Raw genomic sequence first — 23271 nt, 5'->3', positions numbered from 1 at the left:
GTGATCTCAGTCCCACCTTTGACCATCGTTTCATATGATAGTCGCGGCCGCTGCGGTTTCTTTTCCAGCTGAACGCAACCTCGTACCATTGTTCTTCCTCCCTTCGGTTCATCTCGATGACCATCTTATATTCGGCACAAATCTCCTACACCACTTGTGTCAGATCTGTACTCTCCACCTCCTGCACATCCACAGTCATTGTGCCTGAAATCTGCCCTCAAAGTACAATCATCTCCTAAAGAATTGAGGTTACAGAATTCAATCAGTTGGGTGACACTAAACAATTTGTAAAACATTATTTCTGAATGTTCAGTAAAAATGTTGCTGTAAAAACACAATTCACATAGGCTTAGATGTTGTTTTGTTTTTAATTTAAAGTCACCCTTATGGTGATCAATGTTTGTTTTAGTTGGACTCTTGACCCTTGATGTTTTGTTGCCAATTTAGTACTATAGTACTATTGTAGGCTACTTAATACATTTGAAGTGGATCAAAACCTTTCATAAAAGTTGGCTTAAAATTTTGAACAATATCTGTTCTTATCTTAGGACAACTTTGATAAACTTTTTTAAGCCACTTAATGTTCTCTAGTGTATATCAGAGCCATTGTTTTCTCTCAAGATGCACACCAGAAATGTTTTATTTTTGTTAGGGATGTATAAACTGCTACTAAAGCCTTAATCCATATAAAGCCTGCTGTTAAAGGGGCACACAATGTACAAGTTAATTTTTTAATATTAGCAATTAAATCTCTCACACTTACTCTATATAGATCTTTAGGTATCTGGTTTTTCTGTGTCATTGTTGTTTTACAAGGCAAATAAGTTGAGATATTCATGGGAAAGTATTGTTGTCCTTCTTCTCATCAACAGGACTTGAGTGTTGTCATCGGCTTTATGGTATAATAAAACTTTATTTTAAAATGATTAAAAATGCCAAATATATTCAAATAAGAATTGAATGTCTTTAAACAAATGTAATATTTAGACTCACAGTTTTAATGTTACCCAAACCTGTAGGCATTAAGTCAGAATAATAAATCCTATTAATAATGCTATATTTACAGTATATATACATTTAATACTGCTGTGTAACACATTTACACAGATTGTAGAGTTTCCATCTTTACCATGAAAGTCTATAATTCGCAGATGTTTGATTTGTCAGTTCTTATTTTAAAGTTTGTGGTTAACCATTTACATTCATTTCATTTTTTGATTTACAGGTTTGTCCCTAAAACTTGTACCCTATCCTTATCCATATCCATCCATCCATTGAATTTTGATAGCAAAATACTAACAAAACGTAAATATACTGTACAATAACATAGAGAAATCACACACAGGTAATCATATAAAGAGTGCTGATAAATAAATAATAGAAATGATTTTATTGAGCAATGTTGTTGATCACCTCAGAAGAACAAACACACAGCAGGTAGACGTGTGAGATGTTAGGATGTAAAGGGAAAAGTCTATAAATTTTCCATTAATGAGAGTATTTGCTAACAATCGTGATTTTCTACCTGTACCCAAACACACAACACTATCTACAAAACCTGAACGTAATAGAAAATGTTTGTTTTTTGTCTCTCACTTGTAAAACGCAGTCCTATGGACAACTGTAATGATTGATCGCCACTGTAATCCAATTACAATGTTAATGGCTTATTTGTTGTGAGGACTCAGACAGCAGACGACTTCAGGTCTGATCAGCACCAGATCCGCACCAAAGTGACCAGCTCCGGTGCAGATCCGGCCTGGAGTCGTCTGCTGTCTGTAATACTGATACAGGGTCAGGTTAAGCAGCTTTGATGAATCCACATCCATCTGACAGATCTGAAACACAGCAAACCTGATACATGCTGGCAATCCATTCAGAGTCGTTACATACTAGAAACACAGATATGATGAACATAAAGAGAAGCATCATTGTTCATAAATCATATAAAAGCAAACATCTCCGAGCACCAGAGACCTTCAGCAGCATTTCTCACTAAAACTACAGATTTCAAGTGTTGAGATTCAGGAAAAAATCTATCAAAAGATTGTATCGTAAAAGATTGCGAGAGACATTAATGCTTGATGTGCTCTATTGAGGTGTCTTGTCCAATAAGATAAGAGAGATATTTGGACTGTACCGGACATGCAATAGAGGATTTGGTTTTGAAGATTTTTGTTAAAACTTTAGGGCACATTTATTTCTGTTCATGCAGAAGACTTTCTGTTTTATAATAAATGCACTTTATTGTCGACTAAAGGTTTGATTTGTGCTGGTAAGTGTTTATTTTGGGGAATGGCACTTCAAATCAGATGGGATGTGTGCTTTTATTTGAACGTATTTTGCTGGCAAGAGTTTGTAATGATGGGAGAAGTATATAACCACACAGGAGGGGGAGTGGTTTGTCCCAGTGGGAGGGGTTCATTTGGGTGTGCCTCCTTTTTTTGGTGTGCCATGTTTTTTGGCATGCCACAGGTGAGCGGGGATAGTGAAGGCATCGACAGTCATGCTCAGGGTACGAGACGGCAGAGCGTTGAACTGTTTTCTATCTGAGCTGTATTTATAGATGGCCTCCACGGCCGACGGCGTAATGACGCGCGGGCCGACGCCACAGAGTCGATGCAGCTCATCCGATTGGCCGTCAAGTGTATAAATGGCACGAAACTGACAGCTGGAATCCCGCAGCAGGATGAGAAAATGACTGGCTGAGCTTTTCTCCATCTCCTGGATGAATCAAGAGAAGACAGAAACACTGAATAACTCTGAATGTAAACGAGTGACCGTATGAAGGAATGACTGCTGACAAACCTCTATAATCTTGTTTTTCTGAAACTCATTGACTTTGCCAGCGAGGCAGCAGCGTGAGAGAGCGTTGTGAATGATGAACTTGTTTGATTTAAAACTGGGCTCCTTAAACAATTTAGGACCTGAAACCGATAAAGCATCACATATCTTCATGACTGCTTCTATTATATTCATATATAATCATAGATTGCCTACGTTTCATAACATATCTCTTTACCGTTGTATTCTGGAATGGATGCCGGAGAGGAGGCATTAGATCGGTTTTCCCAGTCTTTCCCTCCATTGTGATTGGCCAGCTGCCCTGATGACATCACCTTTGAGGGTGAATCTGAATGGCTGAAAAAGTCAAAATAGATTTTAAAATGAAAGTATAACAGAAATCAAGCAGAAGGAATAGCGCAGGAGAATGATACATCACCTTACTGATTTATCAGCTGGTCGAGATTCACTGTGTTTCTGGTTAACTAAAGGAGTGAATACAACTAGTTTTAGAGCAGGTGCTGAAGGTGGATATAAATGCTAGTCATGGGGCATAACACACCAATCGCGAATTCAACGATTTGCACGAGTAGATTGCATACAAAGTCGATGCGAATAGACGCAAACTTGCATGGGTGATGCGAATGACTCCAGTTAGGCAGGGCAGTTGCTGCAAAAACACTCACTATTCACCCTTAATTGCGTTGCAAATATTCAACTTGAGCAAATGACATGACATAAAAATTCAATCCTGCGAGTTATCGAGGAACGCGATGCTTCGTGTTTGGTGTGTACGCAGCATAACACTGCTTGTTATTTAAAAATGGACACTTGCTTTTCAGCCACTTTTTTTTTAGTTAATGATGTACTAACTACTTTTCAAAAGTGTGTGTGTGTGTGTGTGTGTTCACCTGTTTTGTTCTTTCCCGGCGAGCGAGTTATCTCATGGTTTTTGTGCGTGTTGTGCTGCTTTTTGCCACTGTGTTTCGTTGGCTTCTGTTTGAGAACTTTCTCTAGATCAGCCATTATCCTCAGCTGATGACGTCTTTCATACTCAGCCCTGGTAAACGCTCCCCATCTCAGGGGTGTGCCTGGGGGCGTGGCCTGTGAAGGAGGGCCTGGGGTGTATGAGGTGGGCAATGACTGTGAAAGTGGCTGAAGAGTCTGAGAACATAGAAGGTCATCTGTGGAAGACTGCTGACTACAGAGGAAAAATAAAGGCACGCAGATTTATATTTCACTACAGATAGTGTGTACACATTATTCATTTATGCCTCAAAAAGTCAGTTCACTTGAAGAGGTGCAATTAGCGCCATCTAGCTACATGTGTGAGATGGCACACACATTTATATGCTCTCCACACTCCAGTTCAATAGATGGCGCTAACCGAACTCAAAGCTGCCAGTAAAGAGCACAAGAAAAGGACTGAGCTCAGGACGCTAGAGAGATGCTCCAGATTAACTTCTCAGTTTCTTGCACAGCCTGATAGATTGGGATCAATCGATAACTTTTGTGTTGCCTGTATTTTATTTTTGAACTTGCATTTGCAAAAATTGTACAATTTAAGTAAAATGTGCCTATAAATGTGTGGATATTTGTGTATGCGTTTGTGTTCTTGCCTGGCCTCAAAGTCCTGGTCGTGTTTTCGTCTCTTGATCTCTTGAGCTCGTCTTTGCTGACGTTCTAACAGCAGAGCTCTTTTCTGGGCCATCTCTTCCTCTGAAAGCCCCGCCTCCTAAACAAAGACAAATTCACACAGATACATAAACATCATCATATACATTTAGCATTATTCTTGTAGGTGAAAAATAATCATTTTGTTTTCATTGTATGATTTTTGTTTGTTTATTTAATAGCTTGATCGTTTGTAGCCACTCACGATTGTTAACCAGCTGTGCTCATAACAGTGTTCATTGTGTCTCTGTGGATAATGAAACACAACCCAGAGGAATGTTTTATAGCCAAACACACTGAGAGCCATGTTTTAATAATTCAATTTTTGAAAGGCTTCTCATCTTTCACCACATCAGCAACTTGGAAGCGGTGAGTCTTTAGTTCAAGAGTTACTTATTATATAAGTGCAGGAGCGGTTACACATATTTTTACAGTCCATATTTACCCACCTTAAAGAAAACGTCGAGCCCCAGTCTGCTCTCGGTCTCGGTGTGGTCGCTCATGGAATCGGATGAGAATATTTCTGTACCCTGCTCCAGATCCGTGTCGTCCTCCAGCGTCCCCACACCTTCGGTCTCCTCTGTCTCGTCTTTGAGGCAAGCACTGCTAAGAAGCACGTCGTTTTCGTATGAGCACTCCGACGGAGCTCCTGAGCTGCTCCCACCTCCTAGAAGATCAGCTGGGAGTGCAGATGGAGGTCCAGTCTCCAGCTCCAGGGTGAAGATTGGGGTGTGATGGTCACTGGAGCCAGATTCCGGTGTGCTCTCTTGGGCTGGGACAGGTTGCGGTGGAGAGTTTTGCGGCGTACAAGGACCTCCGATGCGTAGCGAAGAGCAGGTCTGTACCTGGCACTGGCTCGGAGAAACTCGCCGCAGATGAGGGAGCGTGTCAACGTTCTGCGGAGGCGTCAAAACACGCGTGATCGGCTGGAACCCGAGATCTGTGGGCCGTGAAGGATGGTGGCGTTTTGGACTCTTAGGATCAGCGTTACGGTGCCTGCGTGCTGTGGATGATGCTGAGCCTTTGGGGGATCTGGGAGTATCGGAAGTTTGACCGGAGCGTGATGGAGATCCATATGGTGAAATGATGCGAGTGGAGTCTCTTGAAAGATGAGGGGGTGTGGCAGGGGATTTGGGAGAGGAAGGGATGACCCATGCCTTGCTGGAAGAAGGAGTCTTATTTAAAGGGGTGTTTTTCGGAGAGCTCGTGGTTTTCTTTCCCATAAGCCTTTGCTGCTGTTCTGTGAGGCGTTGCATGTCTTTTTGCAGGGTCTGAAGGGCAGAGCTTAGCTTAGCTACTGCCTCGTCGTATTCCACTAATGGTGGCTCTTTCCCATCCCCTTTCTTTGTTTCAACAGAGAAAGTCACTTGTTTCTCCAATTTGGGTGGAATTAAAACCTCGCTATTGTGGTTGCTTTTCGTTTCTTCTTCATTCACTTTCTCCTGTTGTTGTCTCTCCTCCTCTTTCTCTCTGTTCTCCTCCTGTTGAAGCTGCTCTTCCATTTGTGTCAGCCGTTCCTCCAGAGTAAGTGGCTGTCCCTCATCCTCCACTTCTTCTCCTGGTTTCTTCTGAAGCTGGAGGAATGCGGTCTTGCCAAGCCTCTGCCTGTGCTTGGTAAAGATGGCCTCAATCCGTCTCTTCTGAGCTTCAATCGACTTGCGTTTCTCCTCCAAACGCGCCCCGAGCTCCTGCGCCTCCGCTATCCCAACAGCACTCATCGCTGAGGGGCTGAATGATTCCGCTGCCTCCTGGGATCTGGAGCTACTTGGGGAATCCAACGCCTTTTTCCTGCGCTCGGCAAAATTAGTCATGTGTCCGCCCTTGGGGCCGTTGGCCGGGCTTGAGGAGGTTTTGTGAAAGTCTTCATGTGTGTCCGAATCTAAATATTCATCACGTCGTCTATGTTTTTCACTGCTATCAGGATCTCCTCTGACGGGTTGATATATCATTCCTGACTTACAGGGGGCAGAGCTGCTCAATCTGGCCTCACTGTCTTCAGGATGGTGGAGGTAAAAACCGGATGGCGCTCCCTCTGGTCGCAGACGTGGTTCGTTGCGCACAGGACGGAGCATATGAGGGATCTGTAAGGTTTCCTCTATTGTAGGTAACTCCCCCAGAGGCGCCTGACCAATGAGCTTACTCAGATCCTCTGGGGGCGTGTATGGGCCAGGGTTGGTTACCTTAGTAAGGCTGTCAGTGCTGACGGAGCGGAAGAGAGGGTTGCCCATGACGACATCAACATCACTGTCCAGAGGAAACGGGATGCTGAAAGCCACAGCAGAGAGAGGACGACTGAAACAGAGAAAGCCCCGGTGCTTGATTTTGTTCAACTTATACATTACAGTGAATGACAAGGAAACTCATACCTCCAAATTATATCAACATTATTTAGAGATAAAGTCTTGATCATAACCAGTTTAACATGAAATCATTTTCACTTTTTGAAGGATGAACATTTGGAAACAGAAATACCTCATTTCTTTTTTGCTCCAGCCTCGTCCTTCTGCACAACAACAACAAATTAATACACAAACAATATATTTACTTAATTATGGATTTTGGTTATTAATATCAATCTCAAATTTACTGTGAGATCGCAGCATGCAGTTCTTACCAGACATAGCAGAAGACTGAGGCAAGAACGACTGCTTCAGAATGAAAGATGGAGAGCTGCTGAAAGATAAAATCATGATGTGGATTAACACGAGGCTCTATGATGTTCTTGTGATACGTGTGAAACAGATTCTGTACTGATCACCTGCTACTGTTGATCGGACTCTTGCAGTCGACTAGATCTGATGCATCTGTAGAAAGAGTTTACAAAGAGACTATGCGCTCGTGTTTTTGTCAGATCGTACGTGTTTATATGTATATCTGTTGATTTGTACCTGTTAGGTCCAGCGTGTGTGTGGGCTTGACGAAATCTGGTTTCTGGACTTCAAACACAGCCAGCAGCTCTGACAGAAAGCACATGATGTTCACCTGCGAAACAAAGAAAAAGCCAACCGGCATCCTTTGAGTTACAAATCTGACTCTCTAACCACTAGATCACGACTGCTCACAAGTTTTTGGGAGGCGGGGCTAACCCTTACCTGTAGAGTGGGCGGGGAATACAGTAAATCCTCCATCTGTAATGAGCAGTGGACTTTTCTCTTCAGATGACATCCACAAAACTCTGTGATCAGCTGAAGATTATACAAACTATCTGCCACAGACAGGGTCTCCTTCAAACACACATCTACAAAGACAGAGAAAGAGAGAGAGGAATTATAAGAGATAGAGATTTATACTCATACCGATGTGTGTTTATGTGTGACTTTTACCCTCCAGCGGCAAAATCTGAGGGCAGTAAAAGTGAAGAGCAGCAGCGATGGCACAACCATTCGACAGATCCTTCACACCAGACACTACACAAAACACCACCGTCTCTTTAGACTGAACTTTATCTTTCCTGTAACGGATCTGAGAAAGAGAGAAATGTTTTCAACAGAGCAAAATTATTTCTACACACTCTAAAATAAATAAAATAAAATAAATAGAAAAGAAAATAGAAAAGAAAAGAAAAAAGAAAAGAAAATGCTTGTTTTATGGATTTATGATTGTGGATTACCCTTCAAATAAAACCTGCATTTGGATCCTTAACCCTTTGTGTCTCGGAACAGTTCATGAGAAAAAGTGCAATAAAATAAAAATTTAAGTGTGCAATAAAATAAAAAAATGTATGTACACATACACACACATAGAACACAGACACACACAATCATATCCAACACACAACCACATCACACTTACACACATCAGTAAGTGTGTACAACAGTGATGTGATCCTACATAGACAAAACCACAACTGGGTCATATTTCACCCTATATGTCACCTCCAAAATTCATGTGTATTAAGTCATGACATCATCTTATTGATGGCACACAATACAGACTTCATTGTCATATTACAAAGTGTTGTTTGACTGTGTGGGGAAATATGACACAGATTCACCCAAAAACACACAAAGCAGCACATCACACAAGAGTGATACAAGTGTGTGTGTGTGTGTGTGTGTGTGTGTGTGTGTGTGTGTGTGTGTGTGTGTGTGTGTGTGTGTGTGTGTGTGTGTGTGTGTGTGCGTGTGTGTGTGTGCGTGTATGTGTGTGTGTGTGTGTGTGTGTGTGTGTGATGGGTACAGGAGGCGGGCGGATACGTTACCACAGGAGGTTTATTTCCAGACTCCTTCAAACAAAATGCGATGGCATGCTGGGTGCAGTATGGCAGAGAAAGCACACAGGTAAATGTCCGGCAAACACACAAAAACACACACAAACATTCACATGATCACATGACAAACAGGAGTTAAATAGGGTGGAGACAACGAGCAACTCCCCACCCCCTGATGCCTATTGGCTGGACCTATATTCGCATCTGCTGCTTTATTGGCTGTGGGAGGGGTTAAAGGCTTATTTGGGTGGTCTGATGCTACAATCCATTAAACCAAAAATAAAACTCAAATTTCAGCCAATTACTCATAAAGGTGCAATTAACTCATTCCCCGCCAGCATTTTTTTGTGATTTTCACAAAGTTTCCAGAAAATGTTCTTCTTTAAATATAAACATACAATATATGTAATGAAAGAACAGACCCTTTGCTTTCAAAAAAACATCTGTTTCATCCCATCTTCATTAGTTCTCTTTTTATTTCCTCTCAAAAATAAAAAATTTTAAGCAAAAAGCTGAAATAATTGCATTTTTGTAAAGGAATTTTGTTAGAGGTCAGATTCAGAGCAATGATCAAAACATACAAAGAGTTTAAAATGTATTACATTTGTTTTTGCTTCACTTTTTTATATTGGGTATTATTCATCTCATGGATAATGGAGGAATTAAAGATTACTGTAAAACTCATCAGGAAAGTGTCATCGGCAGGAAAATGTTTTCTCTTAATTGCAAGATAACTCGTCAATGGTGGAGAAAGAGTTAAACTCGAAGTCGCAAACATGTGGGCAGAAATCTGCAAATCCACTTCTCTATATTGTAAATTTAGTGAATAAACAATCTTTAGCCGTGATTATATATAACCACATAGTATTGACAGCAAGACTTCATCAAACCTCAGATTTTAAATGGAATGTAGCATGAGAGAAAATGAGAAAACTCATCATGACACATTCATCAACAAGCAATCAGAATAAGGCACTCAGGTTTATCATCAGTTCACATTAAAAACATGAGGAGATAGAGAGATAGAGAGAGAGAGAGAGAGAGAGAGAGAGTGAGAGAGAGTGAGACTGTAGGTTTAATAGTGTAATACTCACTGGAACCAGTTTCCAATACCAGCGCTGTGAACACTGAACCACAATAGCACCATGAAGAAGACAGAGGAACAAACACTGTTAGTACAAGATCAAGTGTGTGTATATGTATGTGTGTGTGTGTGTATGTGTGTGTGTGTGTGTGTGTGTGTGTGTGTGTGTGTGTGTGTGTGTGTGTGTGTATGTGTGCGTGCGTGTGTGTGTGTGTAATGTCTACTTACAGAGGGCTGAAGTGGTTGCAGGTCTGTGCAAGGGTTGGATTTCGGTTTTTCCTCCACATTAAAGCTGTCCCTTAACTTCTGATTCACCTGCACACACAGACACACACAGACACACACACACACACACACGCACAGAGGGTCGTTTCCAGTTATAGGTGATCTAGGAGGTCACCTAGGGCACCACCAGCCTCAGTCAGGGGCACTAAAGAGCGCATATACATTTTGAATGCTCTGCTTCACTGACTTGAATGAGTGAAAAATGAGCACTGGAATAAATTTTAAAGATGAACTCTGAAGGTCGCGTGTTTAACACAGAATGGACAGCAACATATTTTACCAGCATCAGACAGAAGGTGGTGTGTGTGATTTGCACAAACGTTATTGCATGTTTTCAAGACCACACCCGGCTCTCTTCTGTTTTTAACACACATATGTTTTCATGATAATTGATATGTTATTATTATCAAGCAATGCACTTGTGATCATTTGTCCTTAAGGAAATGAAGCATGATTAAAATACACTAAACATAGTTTGATTTGTAATAAGTAACCACAAATTTACTATGATCTGATATGACATTATGATATGATAATAACAATGGTATTGTATTTGTAGTAAAACTATGGTAGTGCAACTGTTAATGAATCTTCTAAAATCATGGTTATGTAAGGAATAATTGACGACGGGTGTGAATTATTTTAAAATAGTTCAAAAGACCCGAGTCAATTATTCCTCTTATACCACAAACATTGCTCTGGTGCTTATTTTAAGACACTTGACAGCTCAGTTTTGCATTTATCGAAAAATAATCAACAGCCATAGAAATTTCTTAACCAATCAGAATAAAGCATTCAACAGGCCCATGATATAATTCAAAATGGTTGATGGTAAATTTTCCTCATGATGATAAATGTAAATATGGCACACAATGCATATAAAATGAGAGTTGTATATCTATAGTACAGTAATAGTGTGTTGATTTGTCTTGACTCTTCAGATGTATTTAAAAACCTGATGTAGTCTTTGAGTCAAAAATAGTTTGCTTATTTGCTAAAATCTGATTCCTGCCCCCACAGTTCTCTTATAGCACCATTAGACTAGAGTCAATCTGATGCCTATATGCCATTAGATCAGAGGCCTATCACTTACTGCTTGATCATTAATTACCAGATCAAAGGGTTCAAAGGTCAATTTAAAAACTGGTTCAGTAAAAAGACATTTTTTATTTAACTGCTTTGTTGAATAGAATGCATTTAAGATGTCAGTGTTACATGATCACGTGATTCTTACATGATTTGTGTTTTTTGTATGTAAAATTGTATGATCTTGTTTGGGGGGATGGCAATAGGGGTTTTGCAGAGGCAGTCAAAATGGCTAAAAATGGTTGTGATTGTGTGTGTGTGCATGTGTGTATTCTAGATTAAAGAACCTTGTTGATCCAGAAAAGAAGAGCATTCTCCCAGCTTGTGTTGCTTCCAAACTGATCGATATCTTTCGTCATCTTGATCCGCCCCACTGTTTCCATGGCGCACAGTGACATCAGTGAATCTATCACTGCCAGGTGAGCTCCCTGTGACCAATCAGAGAAGAGGGATTTATAGAATCACAGACATAACATCTCTGTGTTGATTAGAGATGTTCAACAGGAAAGAAGAAAGTTTAAAGGTGATCATTGAGTGCCACTCAACAAAACTGAAAACATTTCATTATATCGTGGTGCATATGAGCCAATCAGCTTTTCATGACATCACAACATCATGACTATGATACATTACTCTGATTGGCCAGATTTCACATGATGTGCATCATGCACACAACACTGAGATGAAGTGAAACTGACATAGATGATTAAAGTCTTGAGAGGTTCCCTCACCATGTTGATGGGTTTGTGAGTAAGCCTTGACTCTGTGACGGGCTTCTGTCGCTCCAGTGGGACCGGGCCGTATCGCTGGAGGAGCTGCAGTAGGGTGCTGTGGTCTCGAGGTGGCGCTGTGATGTTGATGAGAGGCTCTGAGGTGAAGGCACGACAGTACAGATCACCTGACAGCAGAAGTTTCTCTACTGCTGGACTGATACCTCCATCTGAACACAGCGCCTCCTTCAGGACAGCAGGAACATTCTCTATAAACACACACACACACACACACACACACACACAGATACAAAACACGAGAGAGAGAAAGAGGGATGCAATATTTCCACCTTACAGCATCTTCCACTGGCAGATTTTAAGTTTTCTTATGCATTTGTACTTTTTGTGTTTGTAGAGATGCACTTTTATTCTGTATGTTTGGTCTGAGATATAACAGAGGAGGGCTCCTCAATTATGGGCAAAATCACAATCAGCATTATTTAACACAATAACTCTTTGACTTTGAAAACATGCATTTATTTAACCTTTTTATTAGGTTAAGGCTGTCGCAATAGGCTACACGTCATCACATGTTATCTTATTTTTGTAATTGATTTAAAAATTGAAAATCAAAAACGATTAATTGCACAGCTCTATGAAAGGGTGACATAAATTTGTTCTGCATGAGAACACGCAATCAGAAATACACAGACACACATTCAGGGTTTTTGCTCAGCTGTACAGTTAACCAGAGAAGTAGTCTCTCACAAACACTTGAGCTGCCATCCTCAAACACATCAAAAAATGACTGTGTCTTTGTGTGCGTATGTGTGTGTGTGTGTGTGTGTGTGTGTGCGCGTGCGCTTGTGCGTGTGTGTGTATGTGCGTGTGTTTTGGTTTGACCTGCATACAAGGACTTCTCAAAGTCCACACAATTCAAACATCTTAATAAAGACTTTAATTATTTGAAGTGTAAGTTCATTGATGATGTTTATGTGTTAGTGTATCATTCCATCAAACTATGTTTTTATGAAAGAGATTTTTCATTAAAGAGGGGGGGGGGTTAATGTTATTTCATGCATTCTGACTTATTAACACAGTTATAGAGTTGTTTCCTCATTCTAAACGTAGGCAATGTGTCAAAAAAGTGTTACAGAGTATTTCTGTGCCGAATGCACTTCGCCAGGGTTCATACAAGTTTCGGAAAGTTTTTCGATTTTGGGTCCAGGTGATGTTTCAGGGGTTTCTATACGTATCACTTCTTTATATGGGCACTTCCCCCGGAAAACCCCGCCCACCCGTCAATCAGCGGGAGACGCTAGAACTTACAAACATTCACATCACGCGGCAGCTTTGTTTAATTTTAAAACTCAACAATGGCACGAAAGAAAAAGTGTGTTTTTGGATGTAAGGAGAAGAAAGTCAGCCTTATGAAAACAATGGATATAGTTTATTATCCGGGGTAGCAGCGGAGTTTTGCTTGTGTGTTTGATGAACTGGATTTTCCCAACCGGGTCATGATGAGTTGCATGCGGTAAGTCAGACTTCTGTCTTATGTTGGAAATAGGTCCGAGCATATTATATAAATGACACGAACATGTAGTGAATCATAAATTATAAGTGTTGTATAGTGTTGCATGACTCGTACTCGCTCCTCCTGCGGTAGTACCTCCTCCTTCTTCATTTTTTTGTACGTTATTGGAAAGATTCGGTAAAGCTAATCTTTCTTTTATAAATCTGATTAAACTAAAGACTCTTCAGAGATATAAAGGATGTAATACTACTCTATAGGTACTCCAGATTAACATCAGAAATGCAGAAACAGCATGTGTTACGTGAGCTTTAACATATTTTTTAAGTATTTTATTTTATTTAAACATGTTTTAAGATGATCTCTAATCCAAAAAGCACTAGACTGTAGGCCTGCACAATATTGGGGGAAACTAACTGACATCGCAAAATGTTGTTTTGTCCAATGTTTATTGCGATAAGAGAAATGTTGGAGGACTTCACCAGATGTCTTGAGAAGACCTGTTTGAAAGGAAATAACTTCATTTCTTATAAACCTCATGATTTCTGTCTGCAGTTTGAAATCTTCTAATGAGTTTAACTTTTGAAAAAAAAAATGCTCTGCATGTTCTGTTATGTGACTGTTGCAGATGCAATGTCAATGCTGTTGTTAGATTATAGTTGATAAATTATTCATATAAAATGTCCTGAACCCTGTCGATCACAACTACTAGCCTACTTTATTATGAATAGCCCTAATGATGTTCTCATCAACCTATTAAGATCTAAACATTGCGAAGAGAAGACAGGTTGATACTTTTATTCAATTTATCAAATATGTTTTTGCTGAATATCTCAAATTGTCAACCGTGTTATATTGTTAAGTAAACGATTGACTATTGATTGAAATCGATTAAAAACATGACTGGATAGTACTAATAATTTTCATGAACAGTTAGGAACAGAGGGTTTGTAATGGCTGAGTGTGTCTACTGTTAAGGCCTTTCTGGGAACATGTAAACCTCCATTTATGCCAACATGTTTAATTCATTTATCTTGAGCTGTCACAGTCACACTTAAACACATTCATAATATCACAAAGTCATTCATTCGGAAATTATTATTTTTTTAAAGGTAGCACATTCACAAATCGACCCTTCTCATCCATCTGAAACCACACACACACACAAAACAGATTCGGGCCCGACCTGCGCACATGCGTGAAAGCAACAAAGAGATTTCCACGAGTGTGTGTGTGAATATTGTCAGGCACTATCGAGTCGTGTGATACTGAAGTGTGTCGCTATAGAAACATCAGCATAAAGACGCAGCGGTGACGCCCTGAGAACCGGCACCGGTCAACACAGCCGCCGGTGATGATGCTGTAATGTGGTGCTGATGTTGCGGTGGCGCATCCTTTACACGCGCGCGCACACACACCGGGTTACCTTCAGATCCGTGGGCTCGGCTCAGCAGCCAGTGTACACTGGCACGAGTCTTGGCTCGGGTGGAGTCGTATCGGTCCAGCGGGCTGATCTCCGGTACCGGCGCCGCTCTCCTCACCGTAGACGCGTCCATCACGCGTGAGCCGCAGGCAGGACGGAGGTCACAGACAAACAATGACGTAAAAAATGTTAAAATGTCATTGTCGGGGTTGATGCGAGCCCTCGGTTAATTCCAGACCCCGCGCGCACCGCATCTCACTGCCGCGGATCCGCCCACACTCGCGTGCACGGGCAGATAATCTGAACTGTCAATCAAACCACCGACAGCCAATCGCATTTTAGATGGGGCGGGCAGTAGCCTACAAGTCGGAAGAAACGAAAGGAAGAAATGTAGAAAGAAAGAAAGAAAGAAATGGGAAGCAATAATGTCATATTGTTTTCTGAGAGAGTTCAGTGTTTATGGATCGAGTCTTGATTTAAACTTCAGGAAGTTGATCAGATGTCGACTGGAGGTAACTTAAAGATTACGATTAACGTTAGTTTCATTTCTCAATTTGTCTATTTACGACAATTACTGCAAATAACAACACAAAAATCATAACTAGCCTATAGTTAGGTCGTGCTAAACCAAATCAATAGTTTTGCAAGCGTGTTAATCACAATGTAACCACGATATTTAAAGTGAAGTAAACTACTATTAGATATCAAGTGAAATACAAAACAAGAGTTAAAAGTCTTCTGATATAATAAGCAATAACAATAAAAGACAAGACTTACCTTATAACGGTCACTTAACTCTAATCTAGACATATGAAATGATTAATAACACAAATACATGTGTTATATATGATACAATTTTTGAAGTAAGTTAATAGTTTTTGTATTACAGCTGGTTTCCTCTCCATTGTTTTGTGTAAATCAGTAATGGGTCTCTTAAACTCCTCAAGTAATGGAGAGCGTAAGGAAGCAGCATTCATAACAGGATTATAATGGACCATCGGCTGTGCGATTCTGTATCTCACCAAACTTCTGTGGTCGCCAGTAACGATGCTGTCGTTAACTTACCTCAGATAGTCGGTTGTCAGGTGACTGGATCAGTTAACATCAACATCGAAACACATGTGAACGCTTCAGGTGAGGAACGTTTGGACCTGCTAAAGATATTCAAGCATTAAAACTCTGGTCACACACACAAACCAGACAGCAGACGACTCCAGGCCAGATTCGCACCAGGTCTGAACCGTTGCTGCCATCTTTGTGTGGATCCAGTGCAGATCTGGCATGGAGTCGTCTGCTGTCTGGGAAACTTCACACAGGAGATACAGCTGCAGCCATACAGACACCAAAACACACTGAACAACACATATGTGATGTGTTTATGTGATATGAACATACCTCTGGTCCGGATCCATGCTGAAGTCCGCAGCACCGATGTGGATCTGGCCCAGAGTCGTCTGCTGTCTGAGTATGAGAATCATAAAAGTGTGTGACTGCTTGTGTTTCTGTCTTAACAGTAAACAGCAAACAAACTCAACATGAAGAATCATCTAATACAGGTTAGTATGTTGTGAAATGATTTTGTGTAATCCATTGGATTAGAAACATCTTAACTGAGAATGTGACGCTGTTGGGTTTTTATGGTCTTTCAGTCAAGCGTAACATCCAGCAACTCAGTGAGATTCTGAAAATTAGCTTGAGGAAGAAGTGTGAGAGAATATACGAAGGTCTTGCCAAAAGAGGAAACCAGACTCTTCTAAACAGAATTTACACTGAACTTTACATCATAGACGGAGAGAGAGATACGGTCAATCAAGAACATGAGGTCTGGCAGATGGATAACGCCGTGAAGAGACAACTAGATGAAGAAAAGCCAATCCACTGTAACGACATCTTCAAAAATCTCAGAAAACAATCCGCTCACATCAGAACCGCTCTTACTAAAGGCATCGCTGGAATTGGAAAAACCGTCTCCGTACAGAAGTTCATTCTGGATTGGGCCGAGGGAACGGCCAATCAGGATGTAGATTTCATGTTTGTGCTTCCGTTTCGAGAACTGAACTTGATTCAAGATGAACAGTACAGTCTTCACAAACTTCTGCTTGACTTTCATCCTGAACTAAGCGAAATAGAAAATGAGAAAATTTATGACAAAAGTGAAATCGTGTTTATATTTGATGGTCTGGACGAAAGTCGACTGTGCATGAATTTCGACATGAGAAGAAGAGTCTCCAACGTGACTAAAATAGCCAAAGTGGATGATCTGATCATCAATCTCATAGAAGGAAATCTTCTTCCATCCACTCGATTGTGGATCACCTCACGACCAGCGGCAGTGCACAAGATTCCAGCAGAATACATCAACCGTGTGACAGAAATCCATGGTTTCACCGATGCTCAGAAGGAGGAATATTTTAGAAAGAGAATCAGTGATGAACATCAAGCCAGCAGAATCATCTCACACATTAGTCGATCAAGAAGTCTCCACATCATGTGTCACATACCAGTCTTCTGTTGGATCACTGCAACCGTTTTAGAGAAAGTCCTGGAAACTGGAAATGAACAGATCTCTTCCTCTCTGACTGAAATGTACACACGATTCCTTCTCATCCAGATCAATGAAAACAAGAGAAAATACCAGACCGGAGTAAGATGCACAGAAGATGCACGAAAACTGCAAGAGTCGGATGTGGAGATGGTCCTCAACCTCGGGCAGCTTGCTTTTGAAAACCTGAAGAAGAACAATCTCGTGTTCGGCGAAGAGCAACTTAGAACATTAGGCATCGATGTCAACAACCCCTCCGTGTGGTCAGGTATATGCACACAAATCCTCACAGAAGAAGATCCCATGTTCTCAATCAGCAAGTACAGCTTTGTCCACCTCAGCTTTCAAGAGTATCTGGCAGCGCTCTTTGTCTTTTACTCACATGTTGTGAAGAGAGTCAATCTGCTGCAGTCTCCCCGCAAGAAGCAAGCCGCTCGATCTTTTTATGATTACAACAGCGATGACGAGAGTGAAAATGAGCACCAAGAGAGATCTTCTGTGAAGAAGGAAACCTTGCATGACTTTCAAAGATGTGCCATCGATGCAGCTCTGACAAATACCAGCGGACGTCTGGATCTCTTCTTGCGATTTCTTCTCGGTCTCTCCCATGACCGCCATCAGTTGCTAAGGTGCTTTCAGATGACGGTGGATGGAGTTCAGCTTAGTATTCAAAACACGATCGAGTATGTCAAGACGAAGCTCAGAGAGGACGACGATCGGAAGACTCCGCCTGCCGAGCGATGTATAAACCTTCTCTTCTGTCTGATGGAACTCGGTGATTACTCCTTGATAGAGGAGATTCAGAGATTTCATATCTCTGAGGTACAGAGAGGACATAAATTGACAGCTGCCCAGTGTTCGTCTCTGGCCTACATAATACAGATGTCAGAGGAGGTTCTTGAAGAACTGGACCTCAGTAAATACAACACAACAGATCATGGGAGACTTAGACTGGTACCAGCGGTCAAGAACTGTAGAAAGGCTATGTAAGTACTTTCAGTTTCTCCTGATAAACAACATTCGACCAAAAGTATGTGTTTGTCCATGTGATCACGATGTTGCTTCTTAAATCTCCAGATTGTCAGCATGTGCACTCACACAGGAGTGTTTTGAAGCCATAGCCTCTGCTCTTCTAACACCTAACTCAGTCTTGGAAGAGTTGGATGTCAGCTGGCAGGGTCTGCATGATCTTTCACCACTCTACCGTGGACTGAAAAGTCCCTACTGCATACTGAAGTCTGTGAACTTCAGTCATACCAACCTGGAGAAGAAAGGGAAAGATCTGCTTGACGCTGCTCTGTTTGGACCTCAGATTCAAACTCAGACACTGAAGTACACAGATGCAAATTCTGGAGATACAAAAGAGGTTAACAGTGACCAGATACTGTCAAGCTCCAAAAAGAACTACCTAACCATACAGCATCTTCTTATGCAAACGTCTGTTTTACTTGAATTCTTATATATATCAATTTCATGCGTTCTGATCAGTTATAGGACAGTTGAGAGTAGGGTTGCGCTGTTAGACTACACTATCAACAATAGCAATAGCCTTCATGACGATAGCGTGCCTTGTGTGCTTTACCTCACGCTTGAAATGCATGCTAGAGAGGTTGTTATGCGTGCAGGGCTTTAAAACATGTTTCCTGGCAAGCAAGTAATTTACAGCACACACAGGCATCAATGACGATCTGATTAATTACATCATCAGGTTGACAAAAGAACGATCTCACCATAGAGAATATCAATCAACACTAGTCAAGCGTCATTTGGATATTTTATTACATGCAAATATGAATTATATTTGAGAGATACAGTGGAGGACAAGCACGCTTATACTGACTAGTTCATCTCAAAGCTTCACAGCTTCTGGTCACTGTTTGCTAAATGTTATTTAAACGTCTGGAACAGAACTCTTAATGGCTTATCATTTATTTGGTGATCTTAACCTTTGATCGAAAACATTGCTCACTTTTCATTGTAGAGTTTTAGGGTGTCGTCTCTCAGATGACTGTGTGGATAATCTGGCATTAGCTCTCGAATCATCTGAATCTCGACTGGTGGAGCTCGATCTGGGCTACAATAAATTCACTTCATCTGGAATTGAGCGAATCTCTCAGGGTCTTTTGAGTCCCAGCTGTGAGCTGATGAAACTCAGGTGAAGATCTTTCAGCTTTAGTTACTGGTCTTATAAAGAAACCCATCTTTATTAAGATGACCCATTCATATTATTGTGTGCTAATGTTTTTGTTCAACAACATGTTTTAGCCTGTCTGGCTGCCAGGTTGGTGTGGATTCTTGCAAGCTTTTGGATTCAGCTCTAAAAGATTCATTCCTGATTGATCTGGATCTGTCCAGCAGCAGGATTGGAGATGACGGAGTGAAGTGGCTCTGTGCTGGACTATCAAGTCCTCACTGTCAGCTGCAGAGCCTGAGGTAACTCGCATCAAACTGTGGTCATGGTACTTAAATGTTTTCTGCGCATCAGTCATCTTCTCATGCTTACACCATTGTTACATCAAGGCTCAGAGACTGTGCGCTCTCAGGAACTTCATGTCTGTATCTGGCTGTAGCACTGAGCTCCTTCTCGGTTCTGAGACATCTGGACCTGAGCAACAATGACCTGCAGGATTCAGGAGTCAAGCTCATTTCCATCGGTCTACAAAACAGTATTCTCAGATATTTAGGGTAAGACGACATACAGATTAGTGGCTTGATCTTCATATGTGATAATAATTAAAGTACATCTGTTATCTCACCTGTCTTGTGTAGATTATCAGGTTGTATGGTGACAGATGAAGGTTGTTGTTATTTGGCTTCAGCTCTGAGTTCAAACCCATCATCACACCTGAGAGAGCTGGATCTGAGCTACAATCACCCACAACACTCAGGACGACAGATGCTCTCTCAGAGACTCAATGATCCCAACTGTACACTGGAGATACTCAGGTAAACTTCAAATCACAACCTAGTCAACAGTTAATGTGTATTTCATTAAAAAGACTAACTGAGATGGTTTTTCTTTTCTACAGACTGGACCATTGTGGACCTTTACGGATTATACGAGGTCTCTGGAAGTGTGAGTAACTCTCTGCTCAACTCTTGTTTTTTAGCATGCTAGTCAAACAGAAGCATAACCTTCATTGTGTCTTTGTGGTTGTAGACTACCAAGAGCTCACACTAAACTCAATGAGCACACACTCAGCACTGACAACGTCCAGCGACAATAAAGGAGCTATTCGATTACCTGTGGACCAATACCTGTTCAATGATTATGATGATGATTATTATGATGATGAAGATGGGTATGAGAAACCAAAGAAGCCAGAGACCTGGGTTCAATCATTCTGCATAGAAACGCTGTCAGATGGCAGATTTTACTGGCAGGTGGATTGGAATGGCTTTGTGTCTATCGGTGTTGAATTCAAGAGAAAAACCTTCAGTTACATGAAAAAAACTCTACAGCTTTGCTGCAACAGACACCAATACTACGCCTTACATGGAGGCATTTCCCATACAAAATCACTGGCGTGCGGTAACATGCCCGAGAGCAGGACAGTCGGAGTGTTTCTGGACTGTGCAGGGGGAACGCTGTCTTTCTACAGTATCTTTCCTCACAGTTTAACTCATCTCCACACGTTTCACACAGAGTTCAATGATCCAGTGACTCCATACTTCAAGTTTAGTACCCCTGATTTGGACTGGTGGCCCCCATATGTCGTCATTCACACGTTAGTGCCGAGTTCGGTTGTACAAACACGAATGTTAATGTTGCCCAGAATTATGGATGCATTTCCATGGCTGTCCTTACAAAACATATTTGCAGTGTTTTAACTGAACACAGAAGAATAACATGACTGAATACTACATCCAAATCACCTAGTGTACTAGAAGAGCCACACATCTCCACAGATCTACCAAACAACACTGCATGTTTACATTTCAGATAATGGGTTCGTTTAGTTATCAGTTAATATTGTTTAAATGTTATAGTTATGGATAATATTATTCATCCTGTCTAACAGAAACAATCATTTTAGTTTTGTTTAATAACTAGTATTCATTAGATAAGCACATTTCAAAATGTTGATTAGATTATCTCATTTTATCTGACATTTCACATTATTTTGTTTTTCTGTAAAGATTCTTCAGTAACATCATGTGATGGAGCTTTAGCAGTCCTAATGTACATTTCAGATTCATATGCAAGGTCCATAACACATGCATGTTTCCCTCATGTAAAATAGACAACATGAGTATATATTGATGTCTGGATTTTATCATCAGGGGTTTAGGAGAATATAAACAGACGCTTCAATATATTGCTAATTCATTCGTTCGCAGAGAAATTATATGTCAAGTTTTGACTGCAAAATGTCACATCCATAATGCTGGAATTGCTCATACACCAAACTGCTGAAACAATATTAAATGACCACGAAACTACCATGAATTATTTCAGCCAAACTTTGTCTGATGTTATGACTGATTGGTAAGTAATGTTTAAGTCTTATGGTTTGGATTGTCAGGAATTCAATCAAAATGTATTCATCTCTGAACTAAAGATCTGCTAATAAACATCAACAAAGCATATGAACCTTTTTCTGGATGATTGAAATGACTGAAAATCTGTTTGTTACATGTGACTTCTGTTGTGAAATGCAGAAGAACCGGCTCTACAACATCAAAAACAAATAGTCAAACTCTCTCTCGTGTGTGTCATTATCTCTTTTATCATCAGACAACACTTATCGTTTGTTTATTACTCATAAATCTTTTATATTATTATTCCAACTTGTTTGGAGACTTCACGTAAACTTTGACTCATGGGACACAAAGACTAATTGGACACAAAGACTGGAACAGAGTTGACAGGACAATCCTCAGAAACACGTTTATCTTCATTGCTGTAAGTGATGGATTCATGGTGACTGATCTTCTGCTTTTATCTGGATCTTTATACTATATCACTGGTTAGTTTAATTTCATTGGACTGCAGCTGGTAATAAATCTTGAGTTTGTCTTCTTCAGGTGGAGAAGAATGGGTGCTTCCTCTTCTAGATCTGAGCAGAGGAGTTTTAAAGATGATGTGAAATCTGACCTATCCTGGACAGGACTGCAGAAACTCATCCAATCAAACAACAACAAGACAACAACAAAGAAGAAGAAGGAGATAAAGAAGAAGAAGGAAGTAAAGAAGAAGAAGGAGGTAAAGAAGAAGAAGGAGGTAAAGAAGAAGAAGGAGGTAAAGAATAAGAGATGTTTGCTGCCTTTGAGGACCAGCAAAAGATCATCGCTCGGAAGTGTGAAGGAAAAGTCAAAGCTACAGCAGATGTTCTCCATACTTGAACCCCAGTAGAGATTTGAACCCAAACTCATAATGGCACTCTTGAAGTTTAAATGGCAGTGACGTCATGCTGCGATCACCAATAGGATTAAAGAGTGAAGCTGATGTAATGCGTCTCCTGCCGGGAACTTTCCTGAAAGTGCTAGTTTCACTTTTTCTCATTGTCATACTCGAGATATTGATTTTGTTCCCTGTTCATGTTTGTACTTATGTTCTATGAAAATGAAATGAATAAACTTAAATGCAATACAGATTACGTTAGTTATTTTTAACTGGTGAGTTTGATTCATGTATTTATCTTTCTGATCTATTCTGCACATCCCTTTATAAACACTTTATATTCAGCGGCAGTGAGTCTGAACAAACACATCATCACATGTCATCATCACATTCCTTTTTCAGTGTTTGTATGTGTTTAAGTGTGCATTGGTAAAGAAAGATGTGTTTCCAAGTTAAGTTGAAATGAGTTGCTTTTTATGAAGAATAAATTAAGCTGCTTTATATGATGATGTTGATTCTTTTATGACTGTTATAATTGTTCCAGCTTGTAAATGCACTGTGACAAGTTTAACAGAAAACACATTATACTGACACATTC

General features: G+C 40.6%; 2 protein-coding genes across 6 annotated transcripts; one reads left to right on the top strand and one right to left on the bottom strand.

Moving 5' to 3' along the window:
* Positions 1 to 1371: 1371 nt before the first annotated feature.
* Positions 1372 to 15068, bottom strand: LOC129443810 (calmodulin-regulated spectrin-associated protein 3). Of its 4 annotated transcripts, none has more exons than XM_055204028.2 (20): positions 14791 to 15068; positions 11855 to 12102; positions 11411 to 11551; positions 9981 to 10067; positions 9763 to 9795; positions 8660 to 8707; positions 7782 to 7920; positions 7551 to 7696; positions 7347 to 7440; positions 7217 to 7262; positions 7073 to 7131; positions 6931 to 6961; positions 4908 to 6750; positions 4664 to 4705; positions 4404 to 4519; positions 3696 to 3985; positions 3224 to 3269; positions 3023 to 3141; positions 2809 to 2927; positions 1372 to 2724 (listed from the first exon to the last, which is right to left on the bottom strand). In XM_055204028.2, exons 1-20 carry the CDS (start codon positions 14918 to 14920, stop codon positions 2422 to 2424), a joined length of 4080 nt encoding a protein of 1359 aa, XP_055060003.2. In that variant the 5' UTR covers positions 14921 to 15068; the 3' UTR covers positions 1372 to 2421. The 4 variants fall into 4 exon arrangements, with proteins under 4 accessions (XP_055060003.2, XP_055060004.2, XP_055060006.2 ...); XM_055204029.2 differs by having other exon boundaries at positions 7073 to 7128; XM_055204031.2 differs by lacking the exon at positions 8660 to 8707.
* Positions 15069 to 15152: 84 nt separating this feature from the next.
* On the top strand, positions 15153 to 22924 carry LOC129443811 (NACHT, LRR and PYD domains-containing protein 3). 2 transcript variants are annotated; one of them, XM_073866365.1, is made up of 12 exons: positions 15153 to 15303; positions 15738 to 15921; positions 16302 to 16343; positions 16437 to 18315; positions 18407 to 18661; positions 19311 to 19484; positions 19595 to 19762; positions 19850 to 20014; positions 20099 to 20275; positions 20359 to 20405; positions 20490 to 22235; positions 22358 to 22924. In XM_073866365.1, exons 2-11 carry the CDS (start codon positions 15777 to 15779, stop codon positions 21158 to 21160), a joined length of 3723 nt encoding a protein of 1240 aa, XP_073722466.1. In that variant the 5' UTR covers positions 15153 to 15303; positions 15738 to 15776; the 3' UTR covers positions 21161 to 22235; positions 22358 to 22924. The 2 variants fall into 2 exon arrangements, with proteins under 2 accessions (XP_073722466.1, XP_073722468.1); XM_073866367.1 differs by lacking the exon at positions 15153 to 15303 and having other exon boundaries at positions 15718 to 15921.
* Positions 22925 to 23271: the final 347 nt, after the last annotated feature.

The sequence above is a fragment of the Misgurnus anguillicaudatus genome, chromosome 3 (genome assembly GCF_027580225.2).
Source record: "Misgurnus anguillicaudatus chromosome 3, ASM2758022v2, whole genome shotgun sequence".
Lineage (NCBI taxonomy): Eukaryota > Metazoa > Chordata > Actinopteri > Cypriniformes > Cobitidae > Misgurnus > Misgurnus anguillicaudatus.
Note: the sequence above shows the minus strand (reverse complement) of the source record. Positions and strands in the feature narration are given on the sequence as shown.